Source organism: Silene latifolia, chromosome 8, assembly GCF_048544455.1.
Source record: "Silene latifolia isolate original U9 population chromosome 8, ASM4854445v1, whole genome shotgun sequence".
NCBI lineage: Eukaryota > Viridiplantae > Streptophyta > Magnoliopsida > Caryophyllales > Caryophyllaceae > Silene > Silene latifolia.
Genome location: NC_133533.1, coordinates 31,810,869 through 31,828,216, shown reverse-complemented (window position 1 = coordinate 31,828,216; position 17,348 = coordinate 31,810,869). Strand labels below are relative to the sequence as shown.

Genomic DNA, 17,348 nt, shown 5'->3' with positions numbered 1-17,348 from the left:
GTTACTAAAAGTTACACCAACTGCAGTTCAAAGTTACGCTGCCATGAGACCAATTCCTAATCACCCGCTCCAGTTATAGCACATCAAAGTTTAAAGTTACACACTCAAAATATATAGAGCAACACTTGTCACTGATCTGACGTCTATTCTTGTTCTGACTCCAGCTCTTCCTCCTCCTCTCCTTCATCCTCTTCTGGTTCAGACGACCCTTCGCACAATGGCGTGTGTGCTGAGAAGGGGTTAGGGCAGTTTCTCTTGTCGTGATTTGTCATTCTCTTGCAATTCTTACACTTACGTTTGGGTTTCCTAGCCAACACCATTGCTTTTGTTTTGGCTGACAGCAATCTTTTTCCGGTCCCCTTGTTTTTCGAATTCTTTGGTAGCAATATCGTCACTACCTCACATGCCGTACAATTCAGAAATTTCTCCATTTATTGATTTTTATTCAACACTTCCCCTAATGGTGACAAGGACTGTTTAAATGATCTAATTACAGCAGAAAAGCTGTCAACATCAGCTATTCCTTTGTCTCGAAGGAGCCCTATAGCTTCATGAACTTCTGACCACATTATTGACATTGCAATTTGTTTTTCATCGATGACTTGCATGTTTTCTGTTCCTTCACCATTAGTATTGAAAATCCTTAATCGGAGATACTCTTTCATCCATCTATTCAGAACATAATCTTCTGGTATAGTCTTTATCCCACTTGCTGAAAAAATCCATATTATATGGCGGCATAGGATTCCGGTTCTTTCAAACATCGTACAACTGCAGCTTGCTTTACGTGTACCTGTGTCATCAGATAAAGCTAGCATGTAAGTGTGAACGTTAAAAATAGTGTCACCGATGTAAAGTGTAAATGTATTGAATTGTAAAGTGTAAATGTTAAGTTATTAGAAGTGTAAATGTAATGATCTAAAGTGTAAATGTCATGAATTGTAAAGTGTAAATGCTAAGTAATTAGAAGTGTAAATGTAATCTAATAGGAAGTGTAAATGTTAAGGTATTAGAAGTGTAAATGTTAAGTTATAGGGATTTGAATGTGTAAATGTCATGATGTAAAGTGTAAATGTCATGAAATGTAGTGTGTAAATGTTAAGTAATTAGAAGTGTAAATGTAAACTAATAGGAAGTGTAAATGTTAAGGTACTAGAAGTGTAAATGTTAAGTTATAGGGGATTTAAATGTGTAAATGTCATATGATGTAAAGTGTAAATGTCATGAAATGTAGTGTAAATGTCAATAAGTGGAAAAGTGTAAATGTTAAGGTATAGGAAGTGTAAATGTCATATGATGTAAAGTGTAAATGTCATCAATTGTAAAGTGTAAATGCTAAGTAATTAGAAGTGTAAACTAATAGGAAGTGTAAATGTTAAGGTATTAGAAGTGTAAATGTTAAGTTTAAGGGATTTGAATGTGTAAATGTCATATGATGTAAAGTGTAAATGTCATGAAATGTAGTGTGTAAATGCTAAGTAATTAGAAGTGTAAATGTAAACTAATAGGAAGTGTAAATGTTAAGGTATTAGAAGTGTAAATGTTAAGTTATAGGGATTTAAATGTGTAAATGTCATATGATGTAAAGTGTAAATGTCATGAAATGTAGTGTAAATGTCAATAAGTGGAAAAGTATAAATGTTAAGGTATAGGGAGTGTAAATGTCATATGATGTAAAGTGTAAATGTCATCAATTGTAAAGTGTAAATGCTAAGTAATTAGAAGTGTAAATGTAAACTAATAGGAAGTGTAAATGTTAAGGTATTAGAAGTGTAAATGTTAAGTTATAGGGATTTAAATGTGTAAATGTCATATGATGTAAAGTGTAAATGTCATGAAATGTAGTGTAAATGTCAATAAGTGGAAAAGTATAAATGTTAAGGTATAGGAAGTGTAAATGTCATATGATGTAAAGTGTAAATGTCATCAATTGTAAAGTGTAAATGTTAAGTTATTAGAAGTGTAAATGCAAACTAATAGGAAGTGTAAATGTAAACTAATAGGAAGTGTAAATGTTAAGTTATTAGAAGTGTAAATGTTAAGTTATAGGAATTTAAATGAGATAAAAACAGAAAGTGTAAATGTCATAGGAAGTGTAAACTACCTGGATCACGCAACTTCAAAATTCTTCTTTCTGGTTGAATCTTTGACAAAGTTACCTCTAGCTCGCCTCTCTCGAAACCTCTCTGTTCTACATGTATCAATTGAGAAGATGGCTTCTTGTTTGAATTTGTGGAAAGCTGAATAGGTGTACACCTTTGCGCATGAATCTCTAATGCCGGATGTGTTGACGCCGTTGCTATGGACGAGTGCTTATCCATGTTGTCAAGTCGCTTCGTGTATGTCTTTGTTGGTCCATAGCGCTCTCAAAACGCATCCAAAACTCAACCAATGTTCCTGACTTGTGCTCAAACCTCTTGAAAAAGCTATTTTCGCTCTCTGATCTTTGAGTTGTCCTCATAATCGACGCCATCCTCAAGTCTCTGCAATGCGCCATCACCCACTGTCCCCTTATAACATATGTATCTGCAAACCAATCATTTACGCCAACACCATGATCTTCAATTATTTGCTCCCAGATACCATCAAATTCTGCTGCTTCAAGCTCATCGTCCCATATAATGTCATTAATTTTACACATGAACTCATTATAATCGCTTCTCGAGACGCCAAACTTACTTGGCATTTTGTTCATTATATGCCACATACAGAACCGATGGCGCGCTGTCTTGAAAACAAGAGGGACAGATTTGATAATACCTGGGTCCTGATCTGTAATTATGTACTCGGGTTCCTTACCCCCCATTGCTTGTAAAAACCGGCTGAAAACCCAATTAAACGACTCATAATCTTCCCTTGCAACTAGAGCCCCACAGAACGTCACAGATCGTTTATGGTGGTCAACACCTGTGAATGGTGTGAATACCATAGAATACTTATTGGTGGAGTAAGTTGGGTCGAATGACACCGCATCACCAAAAATTTTGTAATTATCTCGGGCGGTACCGTCCGCCCATATGGCCCTACGTAGGCTGCCATCATCGTCAAGGTCATAGTCAAAGTAGAAACCTATTCTTGTTTCAGTCATTTCCTTGAAATGGTCAACAAACAACTGACCATCCCGTTCGTGAATGAAACATTTAACATCCCTATGGAAGTTCTTAAAATCATTTAAGCTTGCTCCAATGTTTTTGTATCCATTCACTTGTTCTTTGCAGATTCTGTATGTTTTTGTTGCTCCTATCTTCAGCTGCCAATCAATCATTAACAGATACGTCATATAAATATAACATGAATGGAATTATTTATTTAGTATAGAGAGTGATTATGTATTACAAACCTTTGAGTTTGAAACGATTATCATCTTGTGATAATCAGTTATGTTACGCGACAATTTCTGGAACTCTCTGTCCTTAAGTGAGATAAGCTCGTGATTGTGACCCTCGTGGAACCGGTCAATTAATAAAAGACCATTCTTCATATATAGTCGTATCCTTGCTTTACACCCCACTCTAGTGACCCTGAATATCCTCTGTGACTTCTCCCCATCCAGTCCGTCATCCTGATCTTTTCTGGGCGTCTTGTGAGCGAAACCTTCTCGATTGCAAACGACGAGCTTTGACTTGATCTCACCGCCACGCCATTTTTGTTGTTGTGTACCTACGTACATCAAACCCACAAGAAATGGCGTATATCTTATAAAAAGTCACCGCATCCTCAACCCCCCCAAACTCCTGGCCGATGTACGGTGTAAACCTCTTGTCCACCTCCCTCCACAGCTCCTGCCTGTCAGGTTGAACCCCATTCTGTTTTACCAAGTCTGTAAATGTGCATAGAGTGTAAGTGTAAATGTAAATGTCCTCAGATATGAAGTGTAAATGTGCTGTTCTGAAAGTGTAAATGTCATCAAAAGTGTAAATGTCAAAACTATAATAAAAGTAAACATCCAAAAGTGTAAGTGTAAATGTCAGCAGAAACGAAGTATAAATGTGCTGTTCTGAAAGTGTAAATATCAGAAAAAGTGTAAATGTCAGCAGAAATGCAGTGTAAATGTGATGCTTTATAAGTGTAAATGTCAACAAAAGTGTAAATGTTTTCAGAATGCTAACTCAAATTAAAACTATAATATTAACAATTAAAAGGTGACTATAACAATTAAAAAGTGTAAATGTAAAACTATAGCAAAAAGAGTAAACATCCAAATGTGTAGCAGAAACGACGTGTAAATGTGATTGTCTGAAAGTGTAAATGTCAACAAAAGTGTAAAAGTATACCAAAAGTGTAAATGTGAGCAGGAATGCCGTGTAAATGTGATACTTTAAAAGTGTAAATGTCAACAAAAGTGTAAATGTTGTCAGAATGCTAACTCACATAAAAAATATAACAATAAAAATGCAAAGGTGACTATAATAATAAAAAAGTGTAAATTTAAAAGTACAGGAAAAGTGTAAACGTGAGCAGTAATGCAGTGTAAATGTGAGGCTTTAAAAGTGTAAATGTCAACAAAAGTGTAAATGTTGTCAGAATGCTAACTCACATAAAAAATATAACAATAAAAAGTGTAAATGTAAAACTATAGCAAAAATGTTCATGTAAATGTTGTCAGAATGCGTTCATGCTAATCCAAACTCAAATTAATGAAAACCCAGCATGAAGATTTACTTCTAACAATCTTCATTTCAAACCCAGTAACAAATAATCAAAACAAGAATGAACAAATTCGATGACATGCAAAACTGTAATGATTACCTTCATCCTTCCTATTCAACTGAAAAATATGAAAACGTGACTGAAAACAATGAATAAAATGAAGAAATACCATTGATGCCATCTATTATTTGCATGTTTACGCTGATTTGGAGGATTTAGAGAGAACTTTAGCTTCGTTTTGAGATGAAAGCACCCAGTTTTAGAGAGAAGAAAGAAAGAAAAAGGTTGGAATTAAGTGTGTTCAGGAAGGAAGAATGTGGGAAGTGGAAACATAGTACAAAGGATATATGCTTTTGTCTGCAGGAAATGATCATTGGTAAGGACAATTTGCAGGAATTGTTGTCCTCTTTCATAGCCAAGCTTTTCCCTTTTTTTTTTGCCTACATTTTTTAAAAAATCTCCACCATAGATGTTGTCCATGTAAGGGTCCTTATAAGGACTTAAGGACTCAAATGAGGTAAGGGACTCATTAGATCTCCTCTCTCTCTCTCTCTCTCTCTCTCTCTCTCTCTATATATATATATATATATATATATATATATATATATATATATATATATATATATATATATATATATATATATATATATATATATATATATATATATATATATATATATATATATATATATATATATAGTCAAGTTCTTATACGTCCACCTATATATTTGAGTCCCTAAATCCTCACTACATCTCTTAGATATCCCATTTAGAGTGTCTTTAGTCCATATTAAAAGTGTAACTTTAGTCCTTTGAGAGTGTAATTTTAGTCCATTGAGAGTGTAACTTTAGTCCATATGGAGTGTAACTTTAGTCCTTTGAGAGTGTAATTTTAGTCCATTGAGACTTTGAGAGTATAACTTGAGTCCATTGAGAGTATAATTTTAGTCCATTGAAAGGGTAACCAGAGATAAGTGTAACTTTAATGAAGATAAGTGTAATTTTAATGGATAAAAGTGTAACTTTAATTATAGAGAAAAATGTAACTTTAAAAGAGAAAAGTGTAATTTTAACAAAGAAAAATGTAATTTTAATAGAAAAAAATGTAAATTTAGTAGAGAAAACCGAACTTTAATAATAGACAAAAATGTAACTTAAATAGATATACGTGCAACTTTAATAAAAAAATGTGCAACTTTAATAAAGAAAACTGTAACTTTAATAGAGATAAGTGTAACTTTAATAATAGAAAAAAATGTAATTTTAACAAAGAAAAGTGTAACTTTAATAGAGATAAGTGTAACTTTAATAATAGAAAAAAAATATAATTTTAACAAAGAAAAGTGTAATTCTAATAGGGAAAAGTGTTACTTTTCAAAAAAACTACATATAAATTTTAAAAAACATACCTAATGTCATACTACCATCCGGGAAAAAAAAATTGCATGTACTAAGACAAAAAAATATAAAAAAAATGGGAGTAAAAAGGAACAAAAAAACAGATCCGAAATACTAGATCTAACATTTTCATAACTAGATCTAAAAAATAAATCTAAAACAAAAAGGGCAGAAATCATTCTTTCAAAAATTTAGACAAAATTTTAAAAATAATGAGAAGAACATCAACAACCACCAGATCTGAAACTTAAAAAAAAAACTATTTCATATTGAATGAATTTAATATTAAAATCAAAATAAAATTTATAATAAAATCACCAAGACTGAAAAACAATACAAAAAAAAAGTGAAACTCAATCGGAAAAAACGAGTATAAACTGAAAAAACTCAATTTAAAAAAACCGTGTCACACAAAACCGCCACTACCGCCACCAAACCGCGTCGGTTGTAACAAAACACAACAACACCATCATCGACATTTAAGAAACTTAGCATCTAAAGAAATATATACGAAAACGAAAAAAAAAAAACAAGAAAATTCAGATCTGGAAAACGAAAAAACAAAAGAAGGTAAAATTAGATCTGGAAACCGAGAATGAAAGGAAATACACCACCCCACCTCACTCAGCACCACCACGTTCAAAACCAACAACCACCAGTCACCATTACCCTATAACCAGCCGCGGCGGAGCGGAGGAGAGAGGGAAATAGAAGAAGGGTGGCGGCAGAGAAAGAGGCAGAGCATGGGTTTTCAGATCGAGGAGTGGCGTGTGTTGGTGGTTTCGGTGTGTGATGGGTATGTGTGCGGTGGTTTTGGTGTGGGGTGAGGGTGTGGTCGTGATTGGTGAGGTTGTGGTGTTAGTAGGTGGGGTGTGTGATGGTGTTGTCGGCAGATATGGCATAAGGGGGGAGGTGATGGTGGGTGGTCGTGCGGGAGGGAGGTGGTCGTGCCGGTGGGGTGGGTGGTTGGTGAGTGCGGGCTGGTGGTGGTGGCTCGTCGATTGGTGAGTGGGGTGCTGAGAGTTTTTGGGTGATTTGTTTTTGTCAGATTTGTGTGGAATGTTTTAGAGAGGGAAATTATTTTGGTTTTGGGAGAGAATTGAATTGTGAAATGAGGGAGAAGTGAAGTAGGGAGAGAAAATAAAAGCTATATATATTAAATTAGTGAGAAATTAGAGATTAATTAGTTTGGTAGAGAGAGAGTCTCTTAAACACCTTATTAAACACCATTTTTGTGTTTCAATCTCAACCCTCCATCTCACTTATCTAATGGCCTTAAAGAGAACTTATGGACTCACACTTAGGAGGAGGACTCATTTGATCCCAATACTTTGGTGTAACTTCAACTTTTATAGTGTAACTTCAACCTTTTCAAGCCATTTTTTTCACAAAATTTTTAATTTATGGTATAAAAATGTAATTTTAAATAAATAAATTTGAATTTAGGTAATTTTTAGGAGTGTAACTTCACTGCCCTACAACTGTAACTTTAGTCCGTTTAGGTGTAACTTTAGTCATATGATGGTTTTTCTATGCATAAATTTGAATTTATATACTTTTACGAGTGTAACTTTACCCCTTTCAAGTGTAATTTTAGTCGTTGGATTCGTAACTTTAGTTATATATTAGTTTGTATGTAAAAATTTAAATTAATATACATTACTATTGTAATTTTAGTCCTTTCAGGTGTAACTTTTGTTTTTCAAGATTGTAACTTTAGTCCGGGAGGTGAAAAGTTCAAATCAATAGAGATGTAATTTTATTGTCCTTTGAGTGTAACTCTAGTTCTTGAATCTGTAACTTTAGTCCCCGGAATTGTAACTTTATACTAATAAATCTTCTTTTATTGACCACCTCCTACCCCAACCACCACTGCACCACCACCACGGTCCCACCACTACCAAAAAAACCGCAACAACCAACAACAACCACTTATTATCTCAGATCTGAAATTTTTTTAAAAAAAGAAAAAAAGAAAAAGAAAAGGACAGAAAGGCGGCAGACCCACTGTGCATCACCAGCCGCATCTCCCACATACCTCAACAACCAACACCAACCACTAATTTCCTCAGATCCGATTTTTAAAAAAAAAAATGAGAAAGAAAGGGAGGCGGCAGACCCACCAACCGCATCTCTCACACCCACCACCACCAAAATGCAACAACCAACAACAACACCAAACTCTTAGATCTGAAAAAAAAAATTAGAAAGGAGAAGGGGAGAGAGGCGTGGTGCGGTAGGGGCGGACGAGGGAGGCGACAGGGGAGGTGTGGCGTGGTGCGGCAGAGGTCGACGAGGGAGGAGCTAGGTATGGGTTTTTTCAGATCTGGAAAAAAAAAGGACGGTGGCGGCAGTGGTGATGCGGTGTGGGCGACAAGAGGAGAGAAGGTGGTGGTGGTTGTTGATTTAGGGTTTGTTTAGAGATAGAGGAGAGGAGGTGGTGGTGGTTGTTGATTTAGGGTTTGTTTAGAGAGAGAAGAGGAAGAGAGAAAAGTGAGAGGTTGGTGGCAGTAAAATGAGAAAAACGAGAGGAATTAGGGTTTATATTCAATTTATTCTCAGCCACATATTTTAATCTAATCTCAACCATTCATTCCTTCATTTTGATCTAATCTTAGCCCTTCCTTTTTCTCATCCAAAGGCTTAGATTAGGACTTATGGACTCAACTAAAAAAGGTAGACTTACATGATCCTTTCTCTCTCTCTCTCTCTCTCTATATATATATATATAGAAGAGATCATGTAAGTCCACCATATGTATTTGAGTCCATAAGTTCTATTAAGGGCCCTTGGATGGTGAAAATGGATGGCCAAGATCAACCTCCAAAAAGTGTGTTTATGGACTAATATCACTCATTCTCTCCTCCCTCACTAATCCTTCTAATTAATCACTAACTCACTATAACTTCCTTTCCTCCTATCAGTTCTCTCACATATCACACAACTCATCTCCTCTCCCAAACCCAAAAAAATAAAAAACCCAAAAAATCCAAATAAATAAAAAATTCCAAAAACCCAAATAAATAAATAAAACCCAAAAAATCCAAATAAATTAAAAAACCCAAAAAACCCAAATAAATCATTCATTCCTCTCTTTCTCATTCACCACCACCCACCACTATCCCACCCGACACCACCCACCCCCACCGCCACCCTCCACCACTGCCGTCGGTAAATTCTATAACCACGTTTTTTTTTCAGATTTTGCGTCTCGGTTTTTTTCGTCCTTTTTTTTTTCCAGATTTTGTGTTGAATTTGTTCTTTGGGGTCGGTTTATTTTATTTGTTAATTTTTGTTGGTTTTTGTTGTTATTTATTCTTTTCAAATCTCTTCTTGTTATACGTTTTTTTTAAAGATTTCGGGTTTTAAATATCGTTTTTTTTTGTGATATACTTTTTTTCATCTAAGATCTACTAAAATATTTTTCATAAAATTTGTTGTTTTAATCTTAGCTATATTAAAATTCTTATAATTTGTTGATTTTTAATCTTATATTTCACATTTTTATAAAAAAATGATATAAAATGACTAAAGTATACACAGTTATGGACAAAAGTTATATGGTTATGGACTAAAGTTATACAAAAATGGTCTAAAGTTATACAAAAATTGACTAAAATTATACAAATATGGACTAAAGTTATACAAATAAGGACTAAAGTTATACAAAGATTGACTAAAGTTATACAAATATGGACTAAAGTTATACAAAGATTGACTAAAGTTATACAAATATGGACTAAAGTTATACAAATAAGGACTAAAGTTATACAAATATGGACTAAAGTTATAAAAATAACGATATGAATAACTTCTACTCAACGAATGTATAACTCCAGTAGAAATGTGTGTAACTTCAATGAAAGTATAACTTTTGTTTTCTCATTTCTCTTTGTTGACAAATGAAAAAAAATATATGTATAAGAACAAAAAATAACAAATAAAAACCAACACTATAAATTTGAATTTATATAAGTACTGTTTGTACAACTTTAGTCCATTTTTGTATAACTTTAGTATTTATTTGTATAACTTTAGTCCATATTTGTATAACTTTAGTCCTAATTTATATAACTTTAGTCCATATTTGTATAACTTTAAGCAATTTTTGTATAACTCTAGTCCTTATTTGTATAACTTTAGTCCATATTTGTGTAACTTTAGTCCATTTTTGTATAACTTTAGTCCTTATTTGTATAACTTTAGTCCATATTGGTATAACTTTACTCCATATTTGTATAACTTTAGTCCATTTTTGTATAACTTTAGTCCAAAATCGTATAACTTTAGTCCAAAATCGTATAACTTTAGTCCAAAATTGTATAACTTTAGTCCAAAATTAAAAACCAATTCTAGATCTGAAAGTAAAAGCGTATAACTTTAGTCCAAAATTGTATAACTTTAGAGGTTAATAGTATAACTTTAGAGACTAATAGTATAAATTTATTTTGATTATTGTATAACTTTAGCAAAAAATATGAACTTTAAAAAAAGAGAAAAAAATAATTCTAGATCTGAAAGTAGTAACACTGAAAATTGCAAAAAAAAAAAAAACAATAGTATTGCAAAAAAAAAAACCAAATAAAATTCCATAATAACAAAATAGATCTATAACTTTTGTATTTTATGGTATAACTTTAGTCGTAAAGAGTACAACTTTAATATGTCAAGGGTATAACTTTAGTTGTAAATAATGTAACTTTTCTCTTTTCACATATAGATCTCAAAAAATATTAACATTACGAAAATTAACAAATAATAAAAAAAAGAAATAATATGGAAAATGAGAAAAAGAGCTAAATCTTAAAAAAAATGGTGCTTAATGAATAATAAAAAAAAAAGATTAGACTAGATCTGAAAAAGAAATACAATATGAAAAAACCAACACTAAATTTAAACCAACAATAATAAATTTAAACCAACAATACTAGATTTAAAAAAAAAACCATTATTAAATAACACTAACATCCAATAAAAAACCAAATCTGAAATTAATAAAAAAAAAATACATAAAAAAAATCCAATAAAAAACCGAAACACTAACATCCAATAAAAAACCAAACACTAACATCCAATATTGGCAAAGTTGTACTAATCTAAAAAAAAAATCCGAAAAACAATAACAATAACAAAAATTAAGTAAATCTGAAAATATAAAAAAAACAATAACAATAACCAAATAACCAAATAACAAAAAAAAACAAATAACAATAACAAAAATTAAGTAAATCTAAAAATATATAAAAAAAAAATAACAAAAACACAGAGAAATCGAAAAAAAGAAAAAAAAAATATACAAACAACACCATCGGCCGCAACAACCAACAACAATCGACCAACAACCTATCATACCCAGATCTGAAATACACAAAAAAAGGAGGGAGGATGGTTGTTGTCGCGGTGTTGGTGCGTCGTCAGTGCGGCGGTGTTGGGTCGTGGTGGCGTGCGCGGCAGGACGTTGGGTCGTGGTGGGTTGTGGTTGCTGCGATGGTGGGGTTCGAATGGAGGGAGTGGCAGTGGAGATCGAATGGAGGGAGGCGGAAGTGGTGGGAGGCTGGGTTTTTGGGTTCGTGGTGTGCTGGTGGTCACCGAGAAGGAGGACGGTGGTGGAGAATTTGTGTAGGATTTGTTGTTATTTTTTGGTTTTTGGTGGAGGATTTGTGTTTATTTTTTGGTTTTTTTAGTTTGTTTTTATTTGGGTTTTTTTTTATGAGAGAATGAGAGGAAAATGAGAGAGAAAGAGGGATGAGAGAAGTGTGAGAGAATGAATAATGAGTTAGTGAGTTGGGAGAATTAGAATGAGGAAAGAGTTACACAGATTAGGAAGGAGTTATACAGGATTAGTGAGGTAGATTAGGGAGGGAGATTTGTGGCCCTCCATCAAGATGTAATCTCATCCCTCCATCCCTTCTATCCTAAGGTATAAGGACTTAGGGACTCATAAGATATAAGAGACTTATGAGAACCCTTCTCTCTCTCTCTCTCTCTCTCTCTATGTATATATATATATATATATATATATATATATATATATATATATATAGGAGCGGGTTCAGGTACGAACTGAGTTAACGTACGAACTAGCCTAGCTGCTGCATTTTTTTTTTCTTTTTCAAATACATTTTATTATCTTTTCAGATACACTTTTTATTCAGATACATTTTATAACACAACTAGATACACTTTTTCCACACTAAAATTTTGGATACATTTTTACAACTTTCTAACACTAATTAATACTTCCAGATACACATATTAATAATTCCAGATACGCATGTTAATATTTCTAGATACACGTATTAATATTTCCAGATACACATCTTAATACTTCCAGATACGCATGTTAATACTTCCAGATACGCATGGTATTACTAACGGATACCAAGTGTATCCGGTAGTATTTTCACGTGTATCTAGGGTGATATTTTGTGCATCTATTACCACCACCATCACCACAGCCCCACTTCCGCCACCGCCACCGCTGCCGCCACCACCACCACTTAGATACACATGTACCAACAACACTGATAAGTGTATCTAGTCTCTTATTAGATGTATCCACCTATAATGACTGCCACCACCACTCCCACCAACAACCACCGTCGCTAACCACCACCAACGCCGCCCTCCGCCGTCGCTGGATACATTTGTTACTATGGCTGGATACATTTGTTAATATGGCCGCCGCCGCCACCACCACCATACAACCACCACTCACAACCACACGACACATTCACCACCTCCACTAATACTACACCACTAGACCACCACTGATCCCATATCATCGTCAATCCCCGCGACAACCACCGACCCCACATCACCGGCAATCCCCACGACCAACAATGACCACCATGACACTAATCACCACCACCTCCTCCTCCAGCATCAGAACTCAACCTCGGACCACCAGCACCCCAACTCCTCAAGCTATCGCCGATATCAATCCGGTCGGAATCACGATGGCGATCAGACGACCACCGTCGATAACTCAGACATCATCGAAATTTTGTGAGGATTGCAATTATATGATTAGTTTTTCGAAATTACTTTTATTTCTTAGCAGATCTAACACTTGAAAAAAGAAAAACAAGATGAAACATAAAAAAAATCCACAAAATCATGTCGAGTGTCGAAATTGGGATTTGTGGAGGACTATCTACCGGAAATAAGAGGACCACTCCTCAGTCCCCACCATGGCCGACCACCATTACTCACCCCCACGAATACCACCAGACACCCCAAGACCACCCAACCCAGATCCGCAACACTACGACTCACCCCACCACAAGCCAACACGCAACACCCCACCACAACCTAATCTCCTTATCAGCAACTAACATAACCACCGCCACCGACCGTCGCTAACCACCAACAACTAACATAACCACCGCCACCACCATCCGACGACACAATTAATGTTGTTTTTTCTATTTCTATTTTGTTTATTTAATTTTTAGATCTATAAAAAAATTACAAGAAATTTCGAAAAGTTAATGCCACAAATGCTCTTGATCGATATTCTGAACCTATACATGTGATAATCAACTGGAAAATATGTCGCCGTCATCGTCAAGGTTGATTTTATGCCATAAATAGGCTGGTGATGCGGTGTATATGTACAAGGGAGTTAGCGTGGTGTGAGAAGAGGGTGAATATTAGTCGGAGTTGATGTTGGTGGTGGCTACCGGAGCTCCGGTACCGGTGTCAGAAGGTCAGAGAGTGTGGGGTTATGGTTTTTAGCAGGAGAGAGAATGAGATATGTACGAAGTATAAGGGAAGTTAGGAAGTAGGGGAAATGATAACAGTGAGTTGGCAATTTGGTTTTGTAATTCAGTTCGTACGGTTCGCACCATAATTTGGTTAATACAGGATTCTGATTCTATATATATATTGTTCGAAACGAACTACTCTAACGTACGAACCGTACGAACCAGCCTAAATCATACTAAGCACGCGCACCAACTCACTTCCTCATCAAAACTAACCAAACATTGTTCGAAAAATCATGGACCAACATCTCCACTGCCTTCATCTCCATTGCTGCACCTCCATCCTAATTTCCACCATTCTTCTTTCTGTCCACGCGCATCAAAGGTAAGCTGGTATTCAGATTTTTATTTTGTATCACATAAACAATTGAAAAATCAAAAATTAGGTTTTGAACAATTGAAATTCGAAGAAATTAGGGTTTACCAATTTTGATTGTAGATTGTGTTTTTAGTTTTTGATGGTAACTTATTAATGTTTTGATACTATTTTTAGGATGGTGATAATTTCATCACGTTCTCCTTCTTCAGATATGCATTATTGTTCTAAATACATTTTTGGGGAACCCTAGAAACATTAATTGAATTAGGGACCCATTGCTGAAATTGCTTTAGGAATGCTAATACTTTTTATTTTTAATTGTATTGTAGGAGATAACAAAAGAGAGGACGATTCAGTCATAGAAGAAGTTATAGGTATACATTACTGATTTTTCTTCAATTAAAATGTCGTGTGTATCTAGAAAGTTCAATAAATGTATCTATGAGGATGTATCAATCTATCTAGATACTTTGAATAATTGGGGGAGATGTCAGAAATGTAAGAATAAACTGATACACCTCTTTAATTTGTTAAATACATGTGATATGTGCATTTTATATAGGTATTTGGTACTTCATTTGCACGCATTTCAATGTATTTTGTGTGGTGTTTGGCTACAAATGTCCCCCGAATTGTCTACTTTGGTTTCTCTTGTGTTATTTGCAGGTATGAACCAGAAAGGAGTATAATTAAGCCTAAAACATGTCCCTATGAATGCATTTAGGAGATGAGTTGAGTCGGAGCTTGGAAACTACTAATTATGATGAGCAAAGAAGTAAGATAGTTAGGCGAGCAAAGGAAGAACTTCAAATTACTAGTGCCTATTTTGAAGAGCCATATCTCGAGTTCTATAACGGATTTTTAGGTGATTCTAATTGGAGATGAAAGCTTGTCCTCTTAGCTTTCCAACTCCACTGGAAACGCCCTGTTTTCCCAAGTAACGAAGAAATGGCAGCCGTTTGAATTTCAGTGCGCGAAGCAGGAATTGTGCGTTGGAAAGTACTCGATCGAGTACGATTGTGTTCGATCGACTCCTTTTTCTACTCGATCGAGTATTGCCTATTTAGTAAGTGTTCGATCGAGTACCTAAAGTACTCGATCGAGAGGTTTTAGCTTGGATTTGTTCGATCGAGTGATATGAAGTTACTCAATCGAGTGATTAGCTTATATACTCGGGATTTTTAACCCGTGTTAGGTTTATTTTATGTGAATAATGACTTGCCTATATAAAGGAAGTCGGGATTAGGTCAAAAACTCTCTTTTCTCATATACACCCTTCACTGTTAATCACTTTTTCTCTTCCCTTTAATCTCTTGCTTTGCTATTGGATCGATCTTTACGCCGGATTGCATTAGATTGTAATCACTTTTCTCTCTTAATCTTAATCTTTTTGTTTGTTTGCTTTAAATTCTTGCTTTCTCTCTTTAATATTTCTGCCCTAATTTAGTTTATACTTAATCATCTTTATTCCATCATGCTTTTGATTAGTATGCTCATTATTATTATTGTTGACACCATTAGTAGTATGAGTAGCTAATTTCTTCTATGTTAGGACTAGGGAATCCATGGTAGGATTGTGACGATGTAGCGAATAGACTAGATGGTTTACTTGTGAGAATTTGTCCCATAGCAATATAACTGTACACCAATTTAGTTGAATGCACGCTTCTAAATTACATTAATCTGGTTAATTTCGTTCCTGGATCGAAAGATTGGAATGAACAGACCTGCTATGAACAGTAGACTACCCTAATGAGGACGGAAGTTAAGTTAGCGGAAATCTAGGATAGAAAGTGGATCGGAAGGACCTTTCCTGTATCCTTCTCACAGTAGATTGTCTAGGCTATTTGCAACTGAGTCAATAAACTGCCGTGGTGAACCGAAATCCTGACATACTCTCTTTTATCTGATCACATCTATCATTTTCTTCCTTTACTGCTCTTACTTTATTTCTCTTACCCTTTGACTTCTAGTAGTTTAGAAAATCAAATATAAAAACCCCATTTGTGACTTAGATAGACAGATTACAGATAGATACCTTGCCTCCCTGTGGAGTTCGACCCTACTTATTGTTATGGATAAAAAACGCTGTTTACAAATCCAAACGTGGCATCATGTTGACAGGAGAAAGTGGCCAAGAAATGGACATGTGGCGCGCGACGGTTGGAAAGGGAAAGAAAGATGGATTGCTGAGGTGGCAAATTACGGACCGCTAGATTAATAAAGAACAAACACAACATGGCCCAAAGGAAAGAAGCCCACACGTGAGAAAGAGCAAAAGACCCAGTCAATTAACAAACTCCTACTTTGCAGCACGTTGACCTGATATTCCGCAACAGAAGCAGAGGCAATTTTCAATCCTTAGATTTGGTCTTCAACAGCTATAAAAGCAAGGGCAAAGCAGCGTACAAGGACACTCTGGGGATTATCAAGCAACACTCGTCTCTAAAAATCCATCAGCAATTGGCAATAATTACTGAACAACATAAAATTGTATTTCCTTATTTTGGCGTATTTTACATCGATTATAGTGCAAAGTTGGCGGGATTCCGACTCCCCCCGCGGTTGTTCCCACACCGGGTTTTCCGCGTCACCAAAAATCTCTCGTGTCATCCTTTTGTCTATCTTTTCCTTCTTTACTTATCGCATATTTACTCGTTAGATTAATCATAATCCAATATTAATCGGCCGTAGATCGGTCACTATCACTCACCATTTAAATATATAACTCGGTAACTTTTTACCAAAACAGTTTGGCGCCCACCTTGGGGCATAGTGATCATTTTCTATAGCCAAGCCTCGCAAAACCGAACCAGCCATCACAATGTCTGGAACTGGCCAAATCCTTCCAAAGAACAGTAGTATGCCCCTATCTTCTGCAGCAGGAATTACTTCTGCATCTGCAGGACCAGTCAGTGCATCCCTAGCATCCAGCCAAACGATCCCTGCTAGCATGTCGACCAGAGCCATGCCCCAGCCTCAGAAACCACCGCAGATTCCCAAGGCAAAGAAACTCGATCGACCAAAATCCAAATAGGAAAGCAAAAATTTCCCAAGAGAGGAGGAGAAGCCGTATCCGTAAGCCCGACCCAGAAAGCTCAGCGCAGAAGTTCTCCGAAGCGAGGGTCCCCAAAGACTTGATCCGATGCAGGTGATGATTCAGGGATGGACATTCTCGTCGGGGTCGTTGAAGATCCGAGGAAAGACAACTG

General features: G+C 35.4%; 1 protein-coding gene across 1 annotated transcript; it reads right to left on the bottom strand.

The window, feature by feature from the left end:
- Positions 1-431: 431 nt before the first annotated feature.
- On the bottom strand, positions 432-17,106 carry LOC141594981 (protein FAR1-RELATED SEQUENCE 5-like). The gene is made up of 5 exons (XM_074414958.1): positions 16,950-17,106; positions 3,341-3,660; positions 2,501-3,250; positions 2,105-2,240; positions 432-793 (listed from the first exon to the last, which is right to left on the bottom strand). Exons 1-5 carry the CDS (start codon positions 17,104-17,106, stop codon positions 432-434), a joined length of 1,725 nt encoding a protein of 574 aa, XP_074271059.1.
- Between the last annotated feature and the right edge of the window lie 242 nt (positions 17,107-17,348).